At 34.3% G+C, this 18,881-nt stretch overlaps 1 protein-coding gene across 1 annotated transcript in view; it reads left to right on the forward strand.

Annotated features, from left to right (window-relative positions):
- The window catches only part of VPS13B (vacuolar protein sorting 13 homolog B), a 759,954-nt gene that overhangs the window by 152,856 nt on the left and 588,217 nt on the right, over window positions 1-18,881 (forward strand). The window contains exon 17 of the mRNA XM_040625596.1: window positions 16,531-16,712. Coding sequence (XP_040481530.1) covers window positions 16,531-16,712 — 182 coding nt within the window. The remainder of the gene's footprint in view (window positions 1-16,530; window positions 16,713-18,881) is intronic.

An 18,881-nucleotide genomic window follows, 5' to 3' on the forward strand; every position in this document is an offset into this window, starting at 1 on the left:
TGAGAAGAATTATGCTAGCTTTTCGCCGGTATTTGGTTTTGTCTATGTACAACAGCAGGAGAATATTATCTTGTGACAGCATTTTATTCTAGTGACAGTATCTTTGAAATATGTCTGTGTTTCATTATTTTTGGGAACTGAAACTTGAGAGTATATTCAAAAGAATTCTAAGTTATTAGTATATTAAAAGGGAAATGTTTTGGTTTAGAAATCACTCAATTCAGCTTAAGGTTTTTTATCATTGCCTCTAAATTTCTTAACTCTGTTTGATTTAATCTCATATATTAATTTGAAATATAAGAACAAATAATCAGTGGAGGTCACCATATCCAAAAGATCATATAGTGCATACGTAGTGGCAGAAGATAATCTCTAAGAACAGCATCATAATGCTCTTGTTGTATAGCGTTCGTACTTCACTAATCCTCTATATACAGGGATTGATTTATACCTCACAATAAGCAAGTCATCTGTTTTTTATTTTATGGATGTGGAAATGAAGGATTAGGGAAGGTGATATGGTGGATCTAGAGAGATAAGTCACTGGTTCTAGACATCTTTTAATTAGTTGGTGATGGAGCCATCAATAGCATGTTGGTAACTATTAGCAAGTTCTCAATAATAACTTTGTATTCTTTATTATGATTTATAACTTTAAAAAATATTGCCAGTTTCCTAGATGAATCTGTTAATACTTAGCTTTTTTTCAAGTTTCATCTGATTAATGACTCATTTATTTGTTTTAAAAATAATATTTTGGCACCTATCATGTGAAAACTTGTATTGTAGGCCCTGGAGTCCCATTATGACTAAGTTGCGGTCTTCGCTTTTTCTTTCTTGATTATCTGTTTAAAGAAGTGTTCTTTTCTTTCTTTCTTTTTTTGTTTTTAAAGGTTTCAAGTTTTTAAAAAATTCTAGTTAGCTAATATATAGGGTAATATTAGTTTCAGGAGTAGAATTTAGTGATTCATCACTTACGTATAAAACCCAGTACTCATCACAAGCACCCTCCTTATCACCCATCCCCCATTTAGCCCATTCCCCTGCCCACTTCCCCTCCAGCATCCCTCAGTTTGTTCTCTATGGTTGAAAGTCTCTTTTATGGTTTGCCTCCCTCTTTCTTATTTTTTCTTTCCCCTATGTTCATCTGTTTTGTTTCTTAAATTCCACATATGAATGAAATCATATGGTATTTGTCTTTATCTGACTGATTTATTTCACTTAGCGTAATATTCTCTAGCTACATCCACTTCGTTGCAAGTGGCAAGATTTTATTCTTGTTGATGGCTGATAATATTCCACAGTGTATATATACCACATCTTCTTTATTCATCAGTTGATGGATATTTGGGCTCTTTCCATTTTTTGGTTGTTGTTGATAATGCTGCTATAAACATCGGGGTGCACGTGCCCCTTTGAATCAGTATTTTTGTATCCTTTGGGTCAATAACAGGTAGTGCTATTGCTGGGTTGTAGGGTAGTTCTCTTTTTAACTTTTTGAGGAGCCTCCATACTGTTTCCCAGAGGTGACTGCACCAGTTTGCGTGCCCACCAACAGTGTAAGAGGATTCTCCTATCTCTACATCTTGTCAGCATTTGTTGTTCCCTGTGCTGTTAACTTTAGCCATTCTGACAGGTATGATGTGGTATCTCATTGTAGTTTTGATTTGTATTTTCCTGATGATGAATGATGTTGAGCATCCTTTCATGGGTCTTAATCTCCAGCTAACTCTTAAATCTGCAGCCAGGTTTGTTTGATTGATTTGTTTTTGGAAGATAATTCTAATTATGTCCTTCTCCAGCCTAAAATACTTTGCTTCTCATAGCTTTTACAGTAAAATTAAAATCTTTAAAGCATTCAGCAATGCCCTCAGTGATCTAGCCCCTTCTTGGCTATCTACGTTCATCTATCTTCCTCCTTAGCCCCTTTCACCTTTTGCCTTTTTCAGGGTTTTTTTTTTTCAGCCAGGTCTTTCACCATATTATTTCACTAGTCAATAGCTTAAACAACTTTTACTTACCCGATAGGTATTGGAAGTTGAAAATTTTCTCTGACTAGGTCATATCCCCCTAATATGTTCCTTCATGGGATATTGTTTCTGTTTTTCACTGCACTTTTCATAGAAGTGATTTTATACTAGTTTGTGTGATTATTTAACAGCCTTCCTTTCTTCTTACTTAAACTGCATAAGGACCATCCTTTTCCATAGAGGACATTTATCTTTAAAACCCTGAATCTGTTGTAGACAGAAATAAATACTTATTGACATGCAGCTGGTAATTTCTTCAGTGATTTCATTGTTTTTTTGGTTGTGTGATTGATGAGGTTTTAGATTGTAAGTGTTTTTGACAACCAAGTCTGTCTCCAGTTTACTTACATAATATGTGTAAAATGTGCACTTGGCCAAAGGAGAAAACCAGTGACTTTAATTACTGAACTGAACTAAAATCTTAGTGATTTTTCTTTTTTTTTTTTTTTAAAGATTTTATTTATTTATTCGACAGAGATAGAGACAGCCAGCGAGAGAGGGAACACAAGCAGGGGGAGTGGGAGAGGAAGAAGCAGGCTCATAGTGGAGGAGCCTGATGTGGGACTCGATCCCTGAACGCCGGGATCACGCCCTGAGCCGAAGGCGGACGCTTAACTGCTGTGCCACCCAGGCGCCCCCCCCCTTAGTGATTTTTCTTTCTTTTTTTTTTTAAAGATTTTATTTATTTATTTGACAGAGATAGAGACAGCCAGCGAGAGAGGGAACACAAGCAGGGGGAGTGGGAGAGGAAGAAGCAGGCTCCTAGCGGAGGAGCCTGATGTGGGGCTCGATCCCATAACACCGGGATCACGCCCTGAGCCGAAGGCAGACGCCTAACCGCTGTGCCACCCAGGCGCCCCCCCCCTTAGTGATTTTTCTAAGCAGAATTCTTAAGGTTGTATTTGAATGTTATTACATACATAAAATATGTTCTATAAACACACTTCCCTTCTCTTTTTTTCCTGAGTAGACATTTTTATTTAAGTAGGTGGATTGTTTATATTGAATAACTTGTCTAGGAGATGATGAGAAAATGAAGGGACAACATTTTGCTCCTTTTGTACTTTGTTTGCTACCACCCATAGTTCATTGTGCAATATTGAACATTGTATATTATAATCAGAAATTGATTATATTTTTATTTTAGTGGTTTTACTTTTTCCTCTTATAATATTTAAATTGAAGTAATATTTTAAAAAGTTGAAAAATGGCGAACTTTTCATATCTAAATATAACAAGATAAAATTTGCATTTTATAGTTATTTGCAAATGCTACAGTCATTGTTAAAAAATATAATACCGGTGAGGATGTTGTGAAAGGGGTATTCTGATACACTGTTGATGAATGTGAAGCTGGATTCAAACTATTATGAAGCGTGCATTAAAAAGATCACTGTAGAAGTGTGTGTATTAATGTAGAAAGTTTAATCTCTGAGAATGTCGTTTAGTCATAAAAAGTAGGTTATAGACACACACACACGCACACACAAATCCATTAAAATTTTAAGTATATGTGAATGCATAAAATCAAAAAGAGGTCTGTAGTTGTGTACGGTAAACCTAAAATAAGTAGTTATGAATTGGGAGTGGAGTTGGATCAGAAGAAGGCAAGAGGAGCTTTAACCTTTCATTTTACCTACTATTTAATTTAAAACAATTTTGTTTCCTTTTTATAGGGTATTGATGTATTGTGTAATGTGAAGAATCATTGTATACAGAACTAAATACAAATTTCTGAGCTTCTTAAACTGCTTTATTTCTAAGTTGAGTTAGTGAAGTTTTGTACTCATTTTGTTTTGGAAAAAGTGATCTAATCTTAGGATATGAGTAATAACAAAATTACATTTTGGAACCAATTTGTAGGTTCAAACTTTGCATTTGGGGACTCTATATAAATCTTTAGATCCAGCTGTTGCTGAGGATATTCTTTCAATTGCTGTGAGGTGTGTTGATTTTAAGAGAATGGATGGCTGTTCCTCAAGTGTATGTATGGCAAAATTTTGCCTACGGACATGAACGAATTGTTTAAGTTAATTCCTTTGCATTGAATAGTGAAAACTATTTCTACATTCTTTATTTAAAATTTTGAAGGTAAAATTTTCTTTAAAGAAATGGCAGATTGGTCCAGAAATTTCATCAGCTCTGTATTATAATTTGTCAGCAGATGGTACAAGCAGAGTCTTTTAAAGTATTCCTTAATTAGGACATATTCATTTTCAATCTTTGCTACTACACAATCAAGACCTACTTGTTTCTATTTCTCTGAATTTATCCTGGAGTTTGTCCAAGTTGAGTTTTAATGAGTTGTTTATTCCACTAGTTACATTAGGATTTATTTTTCCCTAGAGAGTAATGTTTGAATTGATAGTTTTTAAACCTATTCTGTAAAGTGAACATATGTTCAGACTAGGACTTCTCCGATATGTGAAATAGCCATTTGTTAAATAATTTTATTTTCACCAACTTAACTGTTAAAAAGTTGGTTTAGTGGTTTTTCAAAAAAAAATAGGTAATTCCAGAATTTGTTAGATATTTTTCATATAAACTTGATTGGACTTTTTTAAAAAGAAATTAAATAAATATATAGTGGCATAAACCATAAGGAAAATTTTATTTTATTGTGCATATTCACTACATTTTAATGAGCCTCTCAATTAGCATAAATAAAGTTGTAAAAGCTATTGATCTGTTAAGAAATTTCTGGAGCAAATGTAGTATGGTGTAATGGTTAGACGAGTTGGGTCTGATGAAATGGATACATGGGTATTTATTATTTTTTTTTATATTTGCTAACCTATTAGAAATATTTCAAAATTGACCGAAACAAAAGGGAATGAAACCTCTCTTCATTGATACTATTACACTAATAGATACATTGTATAACCTATCATCTTTTGCCAAATTATTTTTAAATAGTTTATTTTAGTTCAAATGCTACTGGAGTACTTAGCAGAAGCCTAATAAAATGTACTTTTATTTGTGGTCAGCTATAGCTGGAAAATAAAACCACAGAAACATGTCCTATGTGTATGATATAATTTGTTTATTGTTGAATTCTGGCTTTTGTACAAAATGAATTATTTCCTTTGATATTAAATTAAATTGAATCTGAAGGAGAATTGCCCCCTACCCTTGGGTATGATTAAATGTAGCATAAATTAATCTTTTTGAATTTGCATATTTTTAGGTTTTTATTCAGGTCTGTGTTACCCATTTGGGAACCATTTTATGTAACATATGATGGCTTGAATGTTAGAATACCATATACAGTAGCTTAATTTGTTATGAAATAGTAAAGGCTCACTTGTAAAAAGAATCCCAACTTTAATTTTGCCTTATAAATGATTATTGCCATAGTTATAAGAACATGGCTTTTACCACACCGTAGGACTTTCTATAGTGTATCTAACTGAAGGTAGAGTAGCTATTTTAATTGTACATTTTTATATTGTAGGTGTTCCAAATGATTTTTTTTCTTTACTCACTATCACTAATATATTTTTTTGGTCAGGAATTTTGAGAACGAAGTATAGAGAGAAACACCTCTCTGTTTTTTTTTTTTTTTAAAGATTTTATTTATTTATTCGACAGAGATAGAGACAGCCAGCGAGAGAGGCAACACAAGCAGGGGGAGTGGGAGAGAAAGAAGCAGGCTCATAGCGGAAGAGCCTGATGTGGGGCTCGATCCCATAACGCCGGGATCACGCCCTGAGCCGAAGGCAGACGCTTAACTGCTGTGCCACCCAGGCGCCCCACACCTCTCTGTTTTTAAATGCTTATTAAAATAAAAATGATTTACAAAATGGTTGCAATGTCAAGAAAGCAAAAGGAACAACAATGACGTTATAAATTTGTGAATTGGGTCCTTTTCATTTATCCTTCTTTTTCTTTTGATGTCTGCTATTTTACCTCTTTGGTTTATCGAATCTTTTATTCAGTGCATATTTGTTTCTTGGTCTATTCATTTCAGTCCTTTGGCAGAATGTGATCAGGATTGTGGATTGGAGGGTAAATCTCAGTAGAGCCACATATTGCTATTACGTATTTGAAAATTGTATGGATTGTATCTTATTAATGTGGGACTATAAATTGCCTGACATGCTAATTAAGAAAGCTGGGTGATTTTCTTTTTGTTGTTTTGATATTTTTTAAGTGAGAGAAAGAAATATTTACTTAGACCACTGTTCCTAGGAACAGAGTTCTGACTACTTGAGGGAGATTTTTTTGCTTTTTAATTTATTTTTATTTTATTTTTATTATATTTTTAAAGATTTTATTTATTTGTTTATTTGAGAGAGCGAGTGAGAGAGAGCCAGAGAGCACAAGCAAGGAGAGGGGCAGAGGGAAGGGGAGAAACAGGCTCCCCGCTGAGCAGGGAGCCCGATGTGGGGCTCTATCCCCAGACCGTAGGATCATGACCTGAGCCGAAGGCAGATGCTTAATTGGCTGGCCATCTAGGAGCCCCGAGATTTTTTTTGTTTTTGTTTTGATGAGATAAAATCCACATGGTACAACATATACCATTTAAATTATTTTAAATTATACTATTCTTTGGTTTTTAGTATTTTTACACTGTTTCTGTAGTTATTGTTATTATCTGATTCCAGAACATTTTCAGAACTCCAAAAAAGAAACCCTGTCTCCATGATTTTAGACATTTCATATGAATAGAATCATACAATATGTTGCATTTTCTGCCTGGCTTCTCTCATTTAGCATGTTTGCTTTCAAGGTTCATCCGTGATGTAGCAATTATTACTACTCCATTCCTTTTGTGGCCAAATAATATTCTTTGGTATGGATATATATACCCCATTTTGTTACTCTGTTTCTCAGTTGTATTGTTTGGTTGGGTTGTTCCACTTTTGGGCTATTGAGAATAATGGTGCTAGAACATGCATTTATGAGTTTTTATGTGAACATGATCTCCATTCTCTTGGGTTTATATGTAGCAATATAATTGCTGGGTCTTATAGTAACTCTGTATTTACTTTTTTGATGAACTGCCAGATTGTTTTGCACAGTGGCTTCAATGTTGTGCATTCCTACCTCCATTGTATAATGGTTACAATTCTTCTCCATCCTTGCCAACACTTATTTTCTGTTTTCTTTCCTTTTATTTTAGCCATCCTAGTGGGTGTGAAGTGGCAGCTCAGTATAGTTTTGATTTTCATTTCCCAAATGATGTTGAGTATCTTTTAATGTGCGTATTGGCCATTTGTGTATCTTCTTTGGAGAAATGTCTATTCATGTTCTAGTTTTTTTTTTTTTTTTTAAGAGATTTTATTTATTTGAGGGAGGGATGCAGAGAGCATGAGAGAGCAAGCAAGCACCAGCAGGGGGGAAGGGCAGAGGGAGAGGGAGAAGCAGACTCCCTGCTGTGTGGGGAACCCGATGCAGGGCTCGATCCTGGGACCCCGAGATCATGACCTTAGCTGAAGGCAGACGCTCAACTAAGTCACCGAGGTGCCCCTCTTCCTTTACACTTTGAATGCCTTTTACTTATTTTTCTTTCCTAATTTCTTGGCTAGAACCTGTACTACAATGTTGAATAAAATGGCAAAAACAGAGATCCTTTTCTTTTCCTGATTTTGGAGAGCAAGCCTTCAGTCTTTTATCACTGAGTGTGATGATAGATGTGCGTTTTTCATAAATGTCCTATATCATATTGAGGAATTTGCCTTCATTTTTAGTCCGTTGAGTGTTTAAATCATGCAAGACTATTGGATATTTGTCAAATGCTTTTTCTGTGTCAGTTGATATGTACATGACTTTTCCCCCCTTCTGTAAATATGGTGTATTGCATTGATTGATTTTCTTATGTTGAGCCACTCTTTTATTTCTGGGAAAAATACTAGTTGTCACATTGTGTAATGTTTTAATTTCTTCTGATATGTAGAAGTATTTATTGAGGATTTTTGCATTTGTGTTCACAGAGGATATTGGTGTTTATTTTCTTTTCTTTGTCTAGCTTTGGTATCAAGGTAACACTGGCCTTACAGAAGGAATTAGGCTCCCTCCTCTGCTATTTTTTGCAGGAGTTTGAAAAGGACTGCTATGATTCTTCTTTAAAAGTTTGGTAGAATTCATCAGTGAAGCCTTCTGGTCTTGGACTTAACTTTCTTGAGACTTCGACTTCATTTTTGAAGGATAGTTTTGCTGGGATTGTAATTATTAATTGACAGTCTTTCTTTTTGAAGTGTGAATATTTCATCCACTGCCACTTAGCCTCCATGGTTTCTGATTGGGAATGCCTTCAAAACTCAATCAGGCAGTTGACAATTCTGTTTTCTTTTCTTGTGCACACTCTGAAAGTCAGTGGGAGGTGTGAGCTCAAGGCCTTTCTTTCGTCTTTGCTCTGCAAGTGCACAGCCCTAAGCGTGTGTATGACCTTCCATATTCCCAGGAAGACAGTGGAACTTTTTAACCTTTTTATTCTCTAAAGCAACACTTCCCAGACTGTCCTCCCAAGATATTGGTAAGTTTTTTTTTTTTTTTTTTTTTTTTTTTTTTTTTTTTTTTTTGCCCCTTCTCTTATCCCTTGTCCCAGGAAGTAAAGAATAATGCAGTACATTTGCCTGTAAATGTTTTCTACAAATGTTCTTGGGTAGTTATTTTTTAGTGTTGGGAGAGTTCTGAATTAAAAGAGTAATAAGCTCATTGATTTGATCTTCTAGGTAGCTACCAGACAGGTCAAAGCAAAAACCACAATTCCTTGTGAATAAGATTTGTTTTCTCTCTTAACCCCTACTTGTACTGGGAATGTGGACTATTAAATGCCACTGCTGGGCTGAGGGGTAGGGGAGTCAATATGGGTAAAAACATGACAAAACTCACTGATCTGAGATTGAGCTGCAATCTCTTTTTTTAAAGTGTTCCTTGTTTGCTATAGGATTTTGGTTAGTTGCCAGAGTTTTGAAAAAGTTAACTCTTGAGAGTTTTTACCAGTTTGTTGTGGCTTTTTTGGAGAGTTACACTAGTGTACCTTACTCTGCTGTTTTTGCTGATGCCATTCCTCTTTAGGGAGGTTTTAAGTGAAGTTTATTTCAAGGAGGAGGTAAGAAATTGATAATCCAGTGTTGGGGCAGGGAGTGGAGGTAGATTGATACATTTAATGCTGATATCTTTTTTTTTTTTTTTTTGAGAAACAGTGAACATGCACACTTGTGCACACATACACATGGTGTGGGGAGGGGGGAAGGGGTAGAGAGAGAAGATGAATCTCAGTCAGGCTCCATGCCCAGCATAGAGCCCGTCCTAGGTCTCTAACTCAAGACCATGAGATGATGACCTGAGCCAAAATCCAGTCAGACACTTAATGGACTGAGCTACCCAGACACCCCAATATCTTAAAAATGTTTTATGAAATTAATTCATTTTGACATAGTTTCTGATTTCCTTAATTCATTCTGGAAATACTGTAATTTCTTAAAAAAATTTAAAAATAGAGATTTCTCTAAATATAATATAGATTTCTCAAAGGACCAAGCCAAACAATATGGACATTTATATAGGGAAAGGAAAAAATGACATGAATCATCTTCCACTCTCATCTTACAGAAATAACTATTAAAAATTCTAGACAAAACTTTTAATGTCAACATATAGACACATGCAGACGTACTTGTATGTGTAGGTGCCCATATTGTGATGCAATTGTATATCTTTTTACTCACCCATATTTCGTGGTAGCTTTTCAACAATGAGATTGTCTTAGGCTTAGGCTATTTTAAGTATTTTAAATATTGTGGCAAATAGTGTTAAAATTATTACGAATGGTGTAAGTGTTCTTTTAGATTCATGAAAATTCCTTTCAGATAATCCTAGAAGATGAGTTAGAGGCAGAGAGTTGTTGCTAATCTGATAGGTTAAAAGAGTCCTACATTGTTTTAATTTGAATTTCCTGTTTTTGCTATGAGGCATAGAGTTTTTTTCATATTTATTGGTCATGTCTGTTTTCATATTCTGTAAGTTTCCTGTTAATGTTTTTGGACCATTTTTGAATTGGGATAGCTTTTTTTTTCTTCAAATAAAATTTTTTTTTCATAAAGAAATGATTCATATTCTTCAGGATTCAGCTTAAATCAAACACCTACGTTTTTCCTCCAGCCTTCTCCTGGGTGTATTTCAAAGGAATGTTTATAGAACATTGTTTTAACATTTATTATATTAAATTATAATTATTGGTTTAATTGTCTTACAAGTGGACTCTGAATTCTTTGAATGTAAAAACAGTTCCTATCTCTTCAGATTTTAGCAAAGAATCTTTTATCTATTAAATTTTAAATATTAAATGTAATTGATTTTCACAGTTATCTGTGGTAGCTTTGGCAGGGGTTATTATACTTATTATTTTTTTGTACTTGTGTTTTGAAGAGGAAAGTGAAGCTCAGTAAAGTTTATGTAATTCTTTTTCTAAAAGCCTAAAAAAGTGATTTAACCACAATTGGACTATAGATTTTTAAAATTTCATGTCCTGCATCCAATACCTTATATGAAAAATTTTGAAAGGGTGAAAGATTAGAGATTTAAAAATACAAATAAATTCAGGAAATTGAACACTCTGGACTCAGGCTTAGATGAAATCTCAAGATCAATGGCTATATAAAGCCTTTCAGGTATTTCTTATGAGTAGAACCCATAGAAAACCAGTTGAATTAGTTAATTAGATTATTATCAAACTGCAACAGCCACATTGGCCTCCTTGCCATTGCCTGGACTTGCCAGCCCAGTTCTACCCCAAGAACTTTTCATAGACTGTTCATTGCTTGCATCATTTTCCAGGATCACTTGCCTGTCTCTTACCTCCTTTAGGTCGGCTCAAGTTTTGCTTGGAATTAAATTTTTTTTTTTAAATAAAATCTACACACTTTATAAAATTGGTCCCTCTTCAGTTCCTGTTTCATGTTCTACTTTTATATTTCCAGTAGCATTTGTATTCTAACTTATATTATTTGTGATTATATGTATTTTTTTAAATCTGCCTCCCCACTAGACTGTAAGCTCTGTGACGACACTAGGATTTTAATTTTTCTGTTTTGTTCATTGATATCTTAAAATGGCAAAGATACCTCCTAAGTAGCTAGTACATGACTGCAGCAGAATAGGCAGTTAATAGATTTTGCTGATTTTATAGATTTCTGGAGAATTAGCTTTACCATGAAGCTTGAAGACAGCTAGACCTGATTTTGGACCAAAAGAGTTGAAATCACAGCATCAACATTTTGGCTTTTTTTTTTTTTTTTTTTTAATAGACCTAGGAACTGCAAAATAAAACCCCAGTCTTGACTATGTATTAGGTTTATTAGTGTGGAGGTCCTTGGCTGCAATAGCAATGGCTAGAAACAGAGCCCACTGACTTGAAAGATGACTGAAATTAAAGCATGCCAGAAAATAAAAAGGGTAATCATTGACGTGAGATTCTCTCTGTATCCCTAGTGTATAGGGCTGTTGCTTGAAATCTTCTTATATTCCTCTAGTGGTGCGTTGTGCACATACATTGCTTTTACTAGACAGCAGTGGGCAGATTAGGAACGATAATAGAAAGTAGGAGAAATTCTGGAGAAGTCCTGGTACCTCCACATTACCCATAGAATATTTTATCTTTTTGGTATACGTTTACTAGGATAATGACCATTCTTAATCAGCATTTTCTGTGACTCATTGTATGCTTAGTATGTAGATTTTAGTCTTTATTTTAGGCAAGATTTTTTTGTTAGATATTTCTGTATACTATTTGTTTTGCTCTTTTCTCCAGGAACACTCGATTAGGTATATAAATTGTAGATTGACCTTTTCTGTAATCTAGCTCAATGTCCTTTTCTAAAATCACTTGCTAATTTTTCAAAAAATACATTTTGTTTGGCTTTGTGAATTTTTTCTCTCCTGTTCCTGTTTTATGTTTTTAATTTCCAACTATTTGAGTATTTTACAGATATGTTTTATTAGTTTATATTTTAATTATATAGCGATCAGCATATACACTCTGTATGATATCATTTCTTTTAAATTTATTGATGCTTGTTTTTGTGGACTAAATGTAGTCTGCCTTGATGAATGCATATTTTGCTGTTGTTGGGAGGTGTGTGTCATGTAAAATATCAGACCAAGTTAACTGATTGTGTTGTCTTTTTTTTTTTTTAATTTTTACTGACTTTTCTTTGTACTTGTTTTAGCACTTACTGAGTGTTGAATCTCCAGTTTTTGGATTTGTGGATTTCTAATTTGTTTTATCTTTTAAAAAATTTAAATATAGTCAACATACAATATTATATTTATTTCAGATGTACAATGTAATGATTTGACATTTATATATAGTTGACACTTGGACATGACTAGTTCAAACTGCTCAGGTCCACTAATAACATGGATTGTTTTCGATAAACACAGTGTAGTCCTATAAATGTATTTTCTTATGATTTTTTAATAACACTTTCTTTAGCTTACTTTATTGTAAGAGTGCAATATGTAATACATGCACAAAATATGTGTTAGTCAGCTGTTCATATTATTGGTAAGGTTTGCAGTCAGTAATAGGCTATTAGTACTTAAGTTTTTGGGGAGTCAAAAGTTATATGTGAATTTTTGATTGCATAGGGGTCAGTGGCCCAACCCCTCTATTGTTCAGGCATCAGCTGTACAATATGAAATGATCAACATGGTAAGTCTAGCTAATATCTGCCATCATACAAAGTGCGTATAGGGGTGCCTGGGTGGCGCAGTCATTAAGCGTCTGCCTTTGGCTCAGGGCATGATCGTGGCGTTGTGGGATCGAGCCCCACATCAGGCTCCTCCGCTAGGAGCCTGCTTCTTCCTCTTCCACTCCCCCTGCTTGTGTTCCCTCTCTCGCTGGCTGTCTCTGTCAAATAAATAAAATCTTTAAAAAAAAAAAAAAAAAACCCAAAGTGCGTATAATCTTATTGATTATATTCCCTATGTTGTACTTTACATCACCGTGACTTTTTTTATAATTGGATGTTTGTACTTTTTAATCCCCTTCACCTATTTTGCCGTTCTTTCCCCACTCCCTGCCCGGGACCCAACAGTTTGTTCTCTGTATTTGGGTGTCTGCTTCTGTTTTGTTTGTTTTGTTTTTAGATTCCACATTTTTCTTGAAATCACATGGTATTTATCTATCTCTGTCTGACTTACTTCACTTGGCATAACACCCATTCTTGTTGTCACAAATGGCAAGATTACCTTTTTTTTTTTTTAATGGAAATGGAATTGCTGGATCTTATTGTACTTCTGTTTTTAATTTTTTGAAGACCCTCCATAATGTTTTGCATAATAGCTGTACCACTTTACATTCCCATAAACAGTGCGGGAGGGTTCTTCCCCCTGCCCCCACATTCTTGCTAACACTTGTTTGCTTATTCTTTTATTTATTTTTAGTAATAGTCATTCTGACAGGTGTGAGGTGGTATCTCATTGTGGTTTGATTTGCATTTCCCTAATGATTAGTGATAACTGTCTTTTATTTCATTTTATTTTTTTTTTAAAAGAGACAGAGCACAAGCAGGGGGAGGGGCAGAGGGAGAAGGAGAAACAGACTCCCCGCTGAGCAGGTAGCCCAATGCAGGCTTGATCCCAGGACCCTGGGATCATGACCTGAGCGAAAGGCAGATGCTTAACTATCTGAGCCATCCAGGCACCCGTGATGTCTTTTTAATGTTTCTGTTGGCCATCTGTATGTCTCTTTGGAAAAATGTTTGTTTATGTTTTCTACCCATATTTTAATTGCACTTGTTGTTGTTGTTGTTGTTTTCTTTTGGTGTTGAGTTGTATGAGTTCTTTGTATATTTTGGATTCTAAGCTTTTATGGGATTTGTCATTTGCAAATATTTTCTTCCATTCCGTAGGTTGCCTTTTGTTGATGGTTTCCTTTGCTGTGCCAAAACGTTTTATGTTGATACAGTCCCAATAGTTTCTTTTTGCTTTTGTTTTCCTTGCCAAAGGAGATGCATCTAGAAAAATGTTTCTATGGCCAGTGTCAAAGAAATTATACTGGTATTCTCTCTCTAGAGAGCTTAAGAGAGCCTGTGCTCACCGAGGAGCCAGGGTTGGGGCGGGGGAAGGACAGAGGGAGAGGGAGAGAGAGGATCTTAAGCAGGCTCCACACCCAGCACAGAGCTCCACACAGGGCTTGATGTCAGGACCTGAGCCTAAATCAAGTGTCAATGCTTAACTGAGCCATCCAGGTGCCCCTTGCCTATGTTCTCCTGTTGGGTTTCTATGGTTTCAGGTTTCACATTTAGATCTTTAATCCATTTTCAGTTTATTTTTGTGTATGGTATGAACAGGTCGTCCAGTCTTACTACTTTGCATGAAGCTGTCCAATTTTGCCAACACCATTTATTGAAGAGGCTGATGTTTTTCCATTGGCTATTCTTTCCTGCTTTGTTGAAGATTAATTGACCTATAGTTGTGGGTTCATTTCTGGGTTTTCTACTCTGTTCCACTGATCTATGTATCTCTTTTTGTTCTGGTACCATACGATTTGATTACTGTAGCTTCGTAGTGTAGTTTAAAATCAGGGAATGTGATATCTCTACCTTTGTTCTTCTTTCTCAAGAATGCTTTGACTATTTGGTCTTTTGTGGTTCTGTACAAATTTTAGGTATATAAATTATGTGAAAAATGCAGTTGGTATTTTGATAGGGATTGCATTGAATATGTAGATTGCTTTGGGTGGTATGGACTTTTTAACCATATTAATCCTTCAAAGATACAACAGTATATAATTTATATATATTAACAGCATATATTAATGAAATTCTTCCATCAGCATGGTATATCTTTCCATTTATTTCTGTCATTTTTAATTTCTTTCATGAGTGTGCTATGGCTTCTAGAGTACAGTTTTTTTACTTCCTTGGTTAAATTTATTCTTAGGTATTATTTTTGATGCAGTTGTAAATGATATTTTCTTAATATCTCTTTTGGGGAGTCTGGGTGGCTCCATTGGTTAGCATCTGCTTTTGGTTTGGGGTCATGATCGTAGGATCCTGGAATTGAGACTGGCAGCGGGTTCCCTGCTCAGTGGGGAGTCCTCTTCTCCCCCTCCCTCTGTCTCTTCTCCTCAGTTGTGCTTGCTTGCTCGTTCTCTCTCAAAAATTCTCTTTCTGCTTGTTCATCTAGTTCATTATTAGTATACAGAAATGCAACAGATTTCCATGTATTAATTTTGTATCCTGCAGCTTTACTGAATTTATTTATTAAAAAAATTTTTTTGGTGGGTTCCTTAGCATTTTCTATATTATTGTATCATGTCATCTGCAAATAGTGGCAGTTTTACTACTTCTAACATACCAAATTGGATACCTTTTTAAAATTTTTCTTGTGTGGTTGCTGTGGCTGTTATTTCCAAGACTATGTTGAAGAAAAGTGGCAAAACGGGTACTCTTGTTCTGATCTTAGAAGAAAAGCTTTCAGCTTTTCACCATTGTGTATGATGTTAGTATGGAATTGTCATATATGGTCTTTGTTTTGTAGGAGCATATTTCCTGTATATCCACTTTGTTCAGAGTTTTTATCATAAATGGATGTTGAATTTTGTCACCTTTTCTGCATCTTTTGAGATGATTGTGTGATTTTTATCCTTAACTTTATTAATATGGTGCATAATGTTGATTGGTTTGTTGATTTTCAGCCATCTTAACATCCCTGGAAGGAATCCTACTTGATCATGGCTTCTGAGGTTTTATACAAGAGATGCTCAGTACTGTGTGTGGATATTGTTGGCAAGATGAAAAAGGGTAGAGTTCATAGGGTTGAGAGAGAGTAGGGTGACTGAGTCTACCATAGTAGCATTCTAATTTTTTTCTTCCTCTTGATTTTTCTTTTTTACGCTTTACCTTTCATATTTCATTAACTTTATCATCTTGTTGTTCGTAGACCTATTAAGTGTTTTCGTACTTTGAAGCTTTGCTATTTGGAAAATTTAATTATATAAGGTACCTCATTCAAAGAAATAGCCAGATGAGTAAGTTATCAGTGAATTAGATATTCCAGGACAGAGATTCTAAAAAAAAATTTTGTTACTATCAAATAGGAACCTGGGTATAATGTAAATATTTCCTAAACACTTATGAGAGGAAGTATAGGATAGAGGGCTCCGGGTGATAATCCCTGGATTTTTGTATTTTTACTCTGAGCTAATAGATACAAGATATTTAGAACAATGCAGAACTGGTAGTAAATTTTCTTAAGTGTTAACTAGCATTTTCATTGTTATCTTTGAAGATTGTCTCGGTTGAAAAATTATAATTGAACAGAATGTGTGTGTGTGTAAATGTGTATATATGGACATTGTTTTTGTACATTTATTGTAAAAGTTTTGGAAATAGTGAAATTTAGATTGTGGAATTACATATTTGATTTAATTATGTTTAAAATATTTTTAATGTCTACTTTTTGTTTTGTTACAACCTAGTTCATTTTTTATGCTATTTGTAAGTGCTGTTTACTATACTGTTATTCTTTCTCTTTTCTTATGCAGGACCAAAAGATCTCAGATTGCTATAACTGAAGGTATATTTGAACTTCCGAATCTCACAATTCAAGCTACAAGAGCACAGACACTTCTGCTACAAGCAATATATCAAAGCTGGTGTCATATTGGAAATGTCAACTCTTTATCAGTGAATGAAGCTTTGATGAATGAAGTTTTCCAAACTGTAGGTAAGAGCACAATCTTCTTGGCAAGTATTTGGAAAATTCTTATTAATGGTGACTAATACTTTATTATTCAAATCCATAAGTATAGCCTGCTGAACTTAAATTGTGTACTATATTTCTGTGCAAGTGGATATTTACAGCTCATGTGTAAAATTCAGGATATGAGGTAAGCCATTCAGTTTCATTCCCTGCCGCCAATTTCTGGATATATTTTATAGTTTCAGGAGGTTATTTTTTTTACCAACTTCTCGCACAGTTAACCCTTTCGCCTTACATGGATCTATGTAATGTGTATGTTTGAAATGATAGCCAAATCAAGTGTAAGTACAGTATGCTTGATTGTGCTGATAAATATGAATAAAATTCTTGATCATAATATTTTAAGACTTGGTAAGCAAATTATCCTTTTTTAAAAATTTAAATTCAATTAACATATAGTATATTATTAGTTTCAGAGGTAGAGTTCAGTGATTCATAAGTCTTATATAATACCCAGTGCTCATTACATCACATGCCCTCCTTAATGTCCATCACCCAGTTAGCTCATCCCCCCACCCACACAAATTATTTGTTTTGTGTGAAAAACATTAGTCTTACTCCTTGACTGAATGAGTTAACTACAAAAAATAAAAAATCTGCTTTGATGTCAGTATAGGAGATGTTATCTTTATCTTTTCACTTACTTTGCAGGTAAACAAACTTATAGAGGGTTTGCTTTTTTTAGTTGTCTCAGTTTAAAATGATCATCTTTCTTTTGTCAATAACGCAAAAGTAGCTTTTAAAAAAGAATATATTTTTATTAAATGTAATCATCCTTATAAATAATAACCTGTGAATTTTCTATTTCATTTGCCTATGAAAATAAAACATTAGCTTTTTTGTTGTTCTTATATGATGCTTTTGAAGGTTTTAATTTCAGGCCTTACTATGGGGGAATATATTATAAGTTCTAAAAAAATAAAAATAAAAAAACATTATAATTAGATCCCTTTTTTGACATGCCGAAGACTAATGTAAAATTTTATATAGTTTTGTGTTGTCAGGTTTTAGGAATCAATAAAGAATGACAGGCAAATGTTTCATTAGCCTAGAAGTTGTTAACTTGGGGTTTATGAAAGGCCTTTAAATTCTCTGAGTCCTCTGAAATAGTGTGCAAATTTTAGTATGTGTATGAACATATCACCCTCCTTCCACACATATATACGTATTTATAATGTCTTTTAAAATTTATTCTTTTAATCTGTCCCTCAGTCTTTTGACTTAAATCTATTTTTTTCTTATATTAACAAAGTTACAATTAACTTTCTTTTGTTTGGCATTTGCCTATACTTCTTGCATTCTTTTACTTAAAAACTGTTTTTATGGTTTAGGTGTATGTCTCAGAAAGAGCATATAGCTAGATATAAATGAAGTTTTATAGTCTTTCTTTTAGCGAGTAAATTTAATCCTTAAATTGGTGTGATTGTTTTGTGACTTTGTTTCTGTCATCTTACTGTTTGTCTCTTTTTGTATCTTTTTAACTGTGTTTTGTAAAAAATTGCTGTTACTTTATTTTTCCGTTTCTGCTTTTTGGAATTTGTATGTTGCTATTGAATTATAAACTTAAAAAGTAACTGCTGCTTGGGAAAAAACTTGTGGTCATTACCTTTAAAAAGTTAAATGTTGAGGGGCTTCTGGGTGGCTCAGTTGGTTAAGCGTCCGACTCTTGATTTCGGCTCAGGTCAAGATCTCAGGGCTGTGAGATGGAGGCCCACATTGGGCTCTGCACTCAGCACAGAGTCTGCTTGAGATTCTATCTCTCTCCCTTTCCGTCTGTTCCTCCCCCCACTCAGGCACACGCTGTCTCTCTAAAATAAATAAGTAAAAAAATAAAATCTTAAGAAAAAAAAGTTAAAGGTAGAGTTACTGTATGACCCAGCAGTTTTACTTTCAGGTATACACACAAAACTGAAAACATATGCCCACCAAAATCTTGTACATGAATGTTCATAGCATTATTTTTTTTGCATGTGTAAAGTATTTTTTTAAGGCATTCATATTGTTGTTTTGATGTACATTGTGAAATGATTACTTAGAGTCAAGATAATTAACCTATATATTTCCTCAGTTACTATTTTTTTTTATTGTGGTATGAGTGCACAAAATCTGTCTTAGCAAATTTCCAGTACAGTA

Source organism: Ursus maritimus, unplaced genomic scaffold (assembly GCF_017311325.1).
Source record: "Ursus maritimus isolate PB19 unplaced genomic scaffold, ASM1731132v1 scaffold_9, whole genome shotgun sequence".
NCBI classification, from domain to species: Eukaryota; Metazoa; Chordata; class Mammalia; order Carnivora; family Ursidae; genus Ursus; species Ursus maritimus.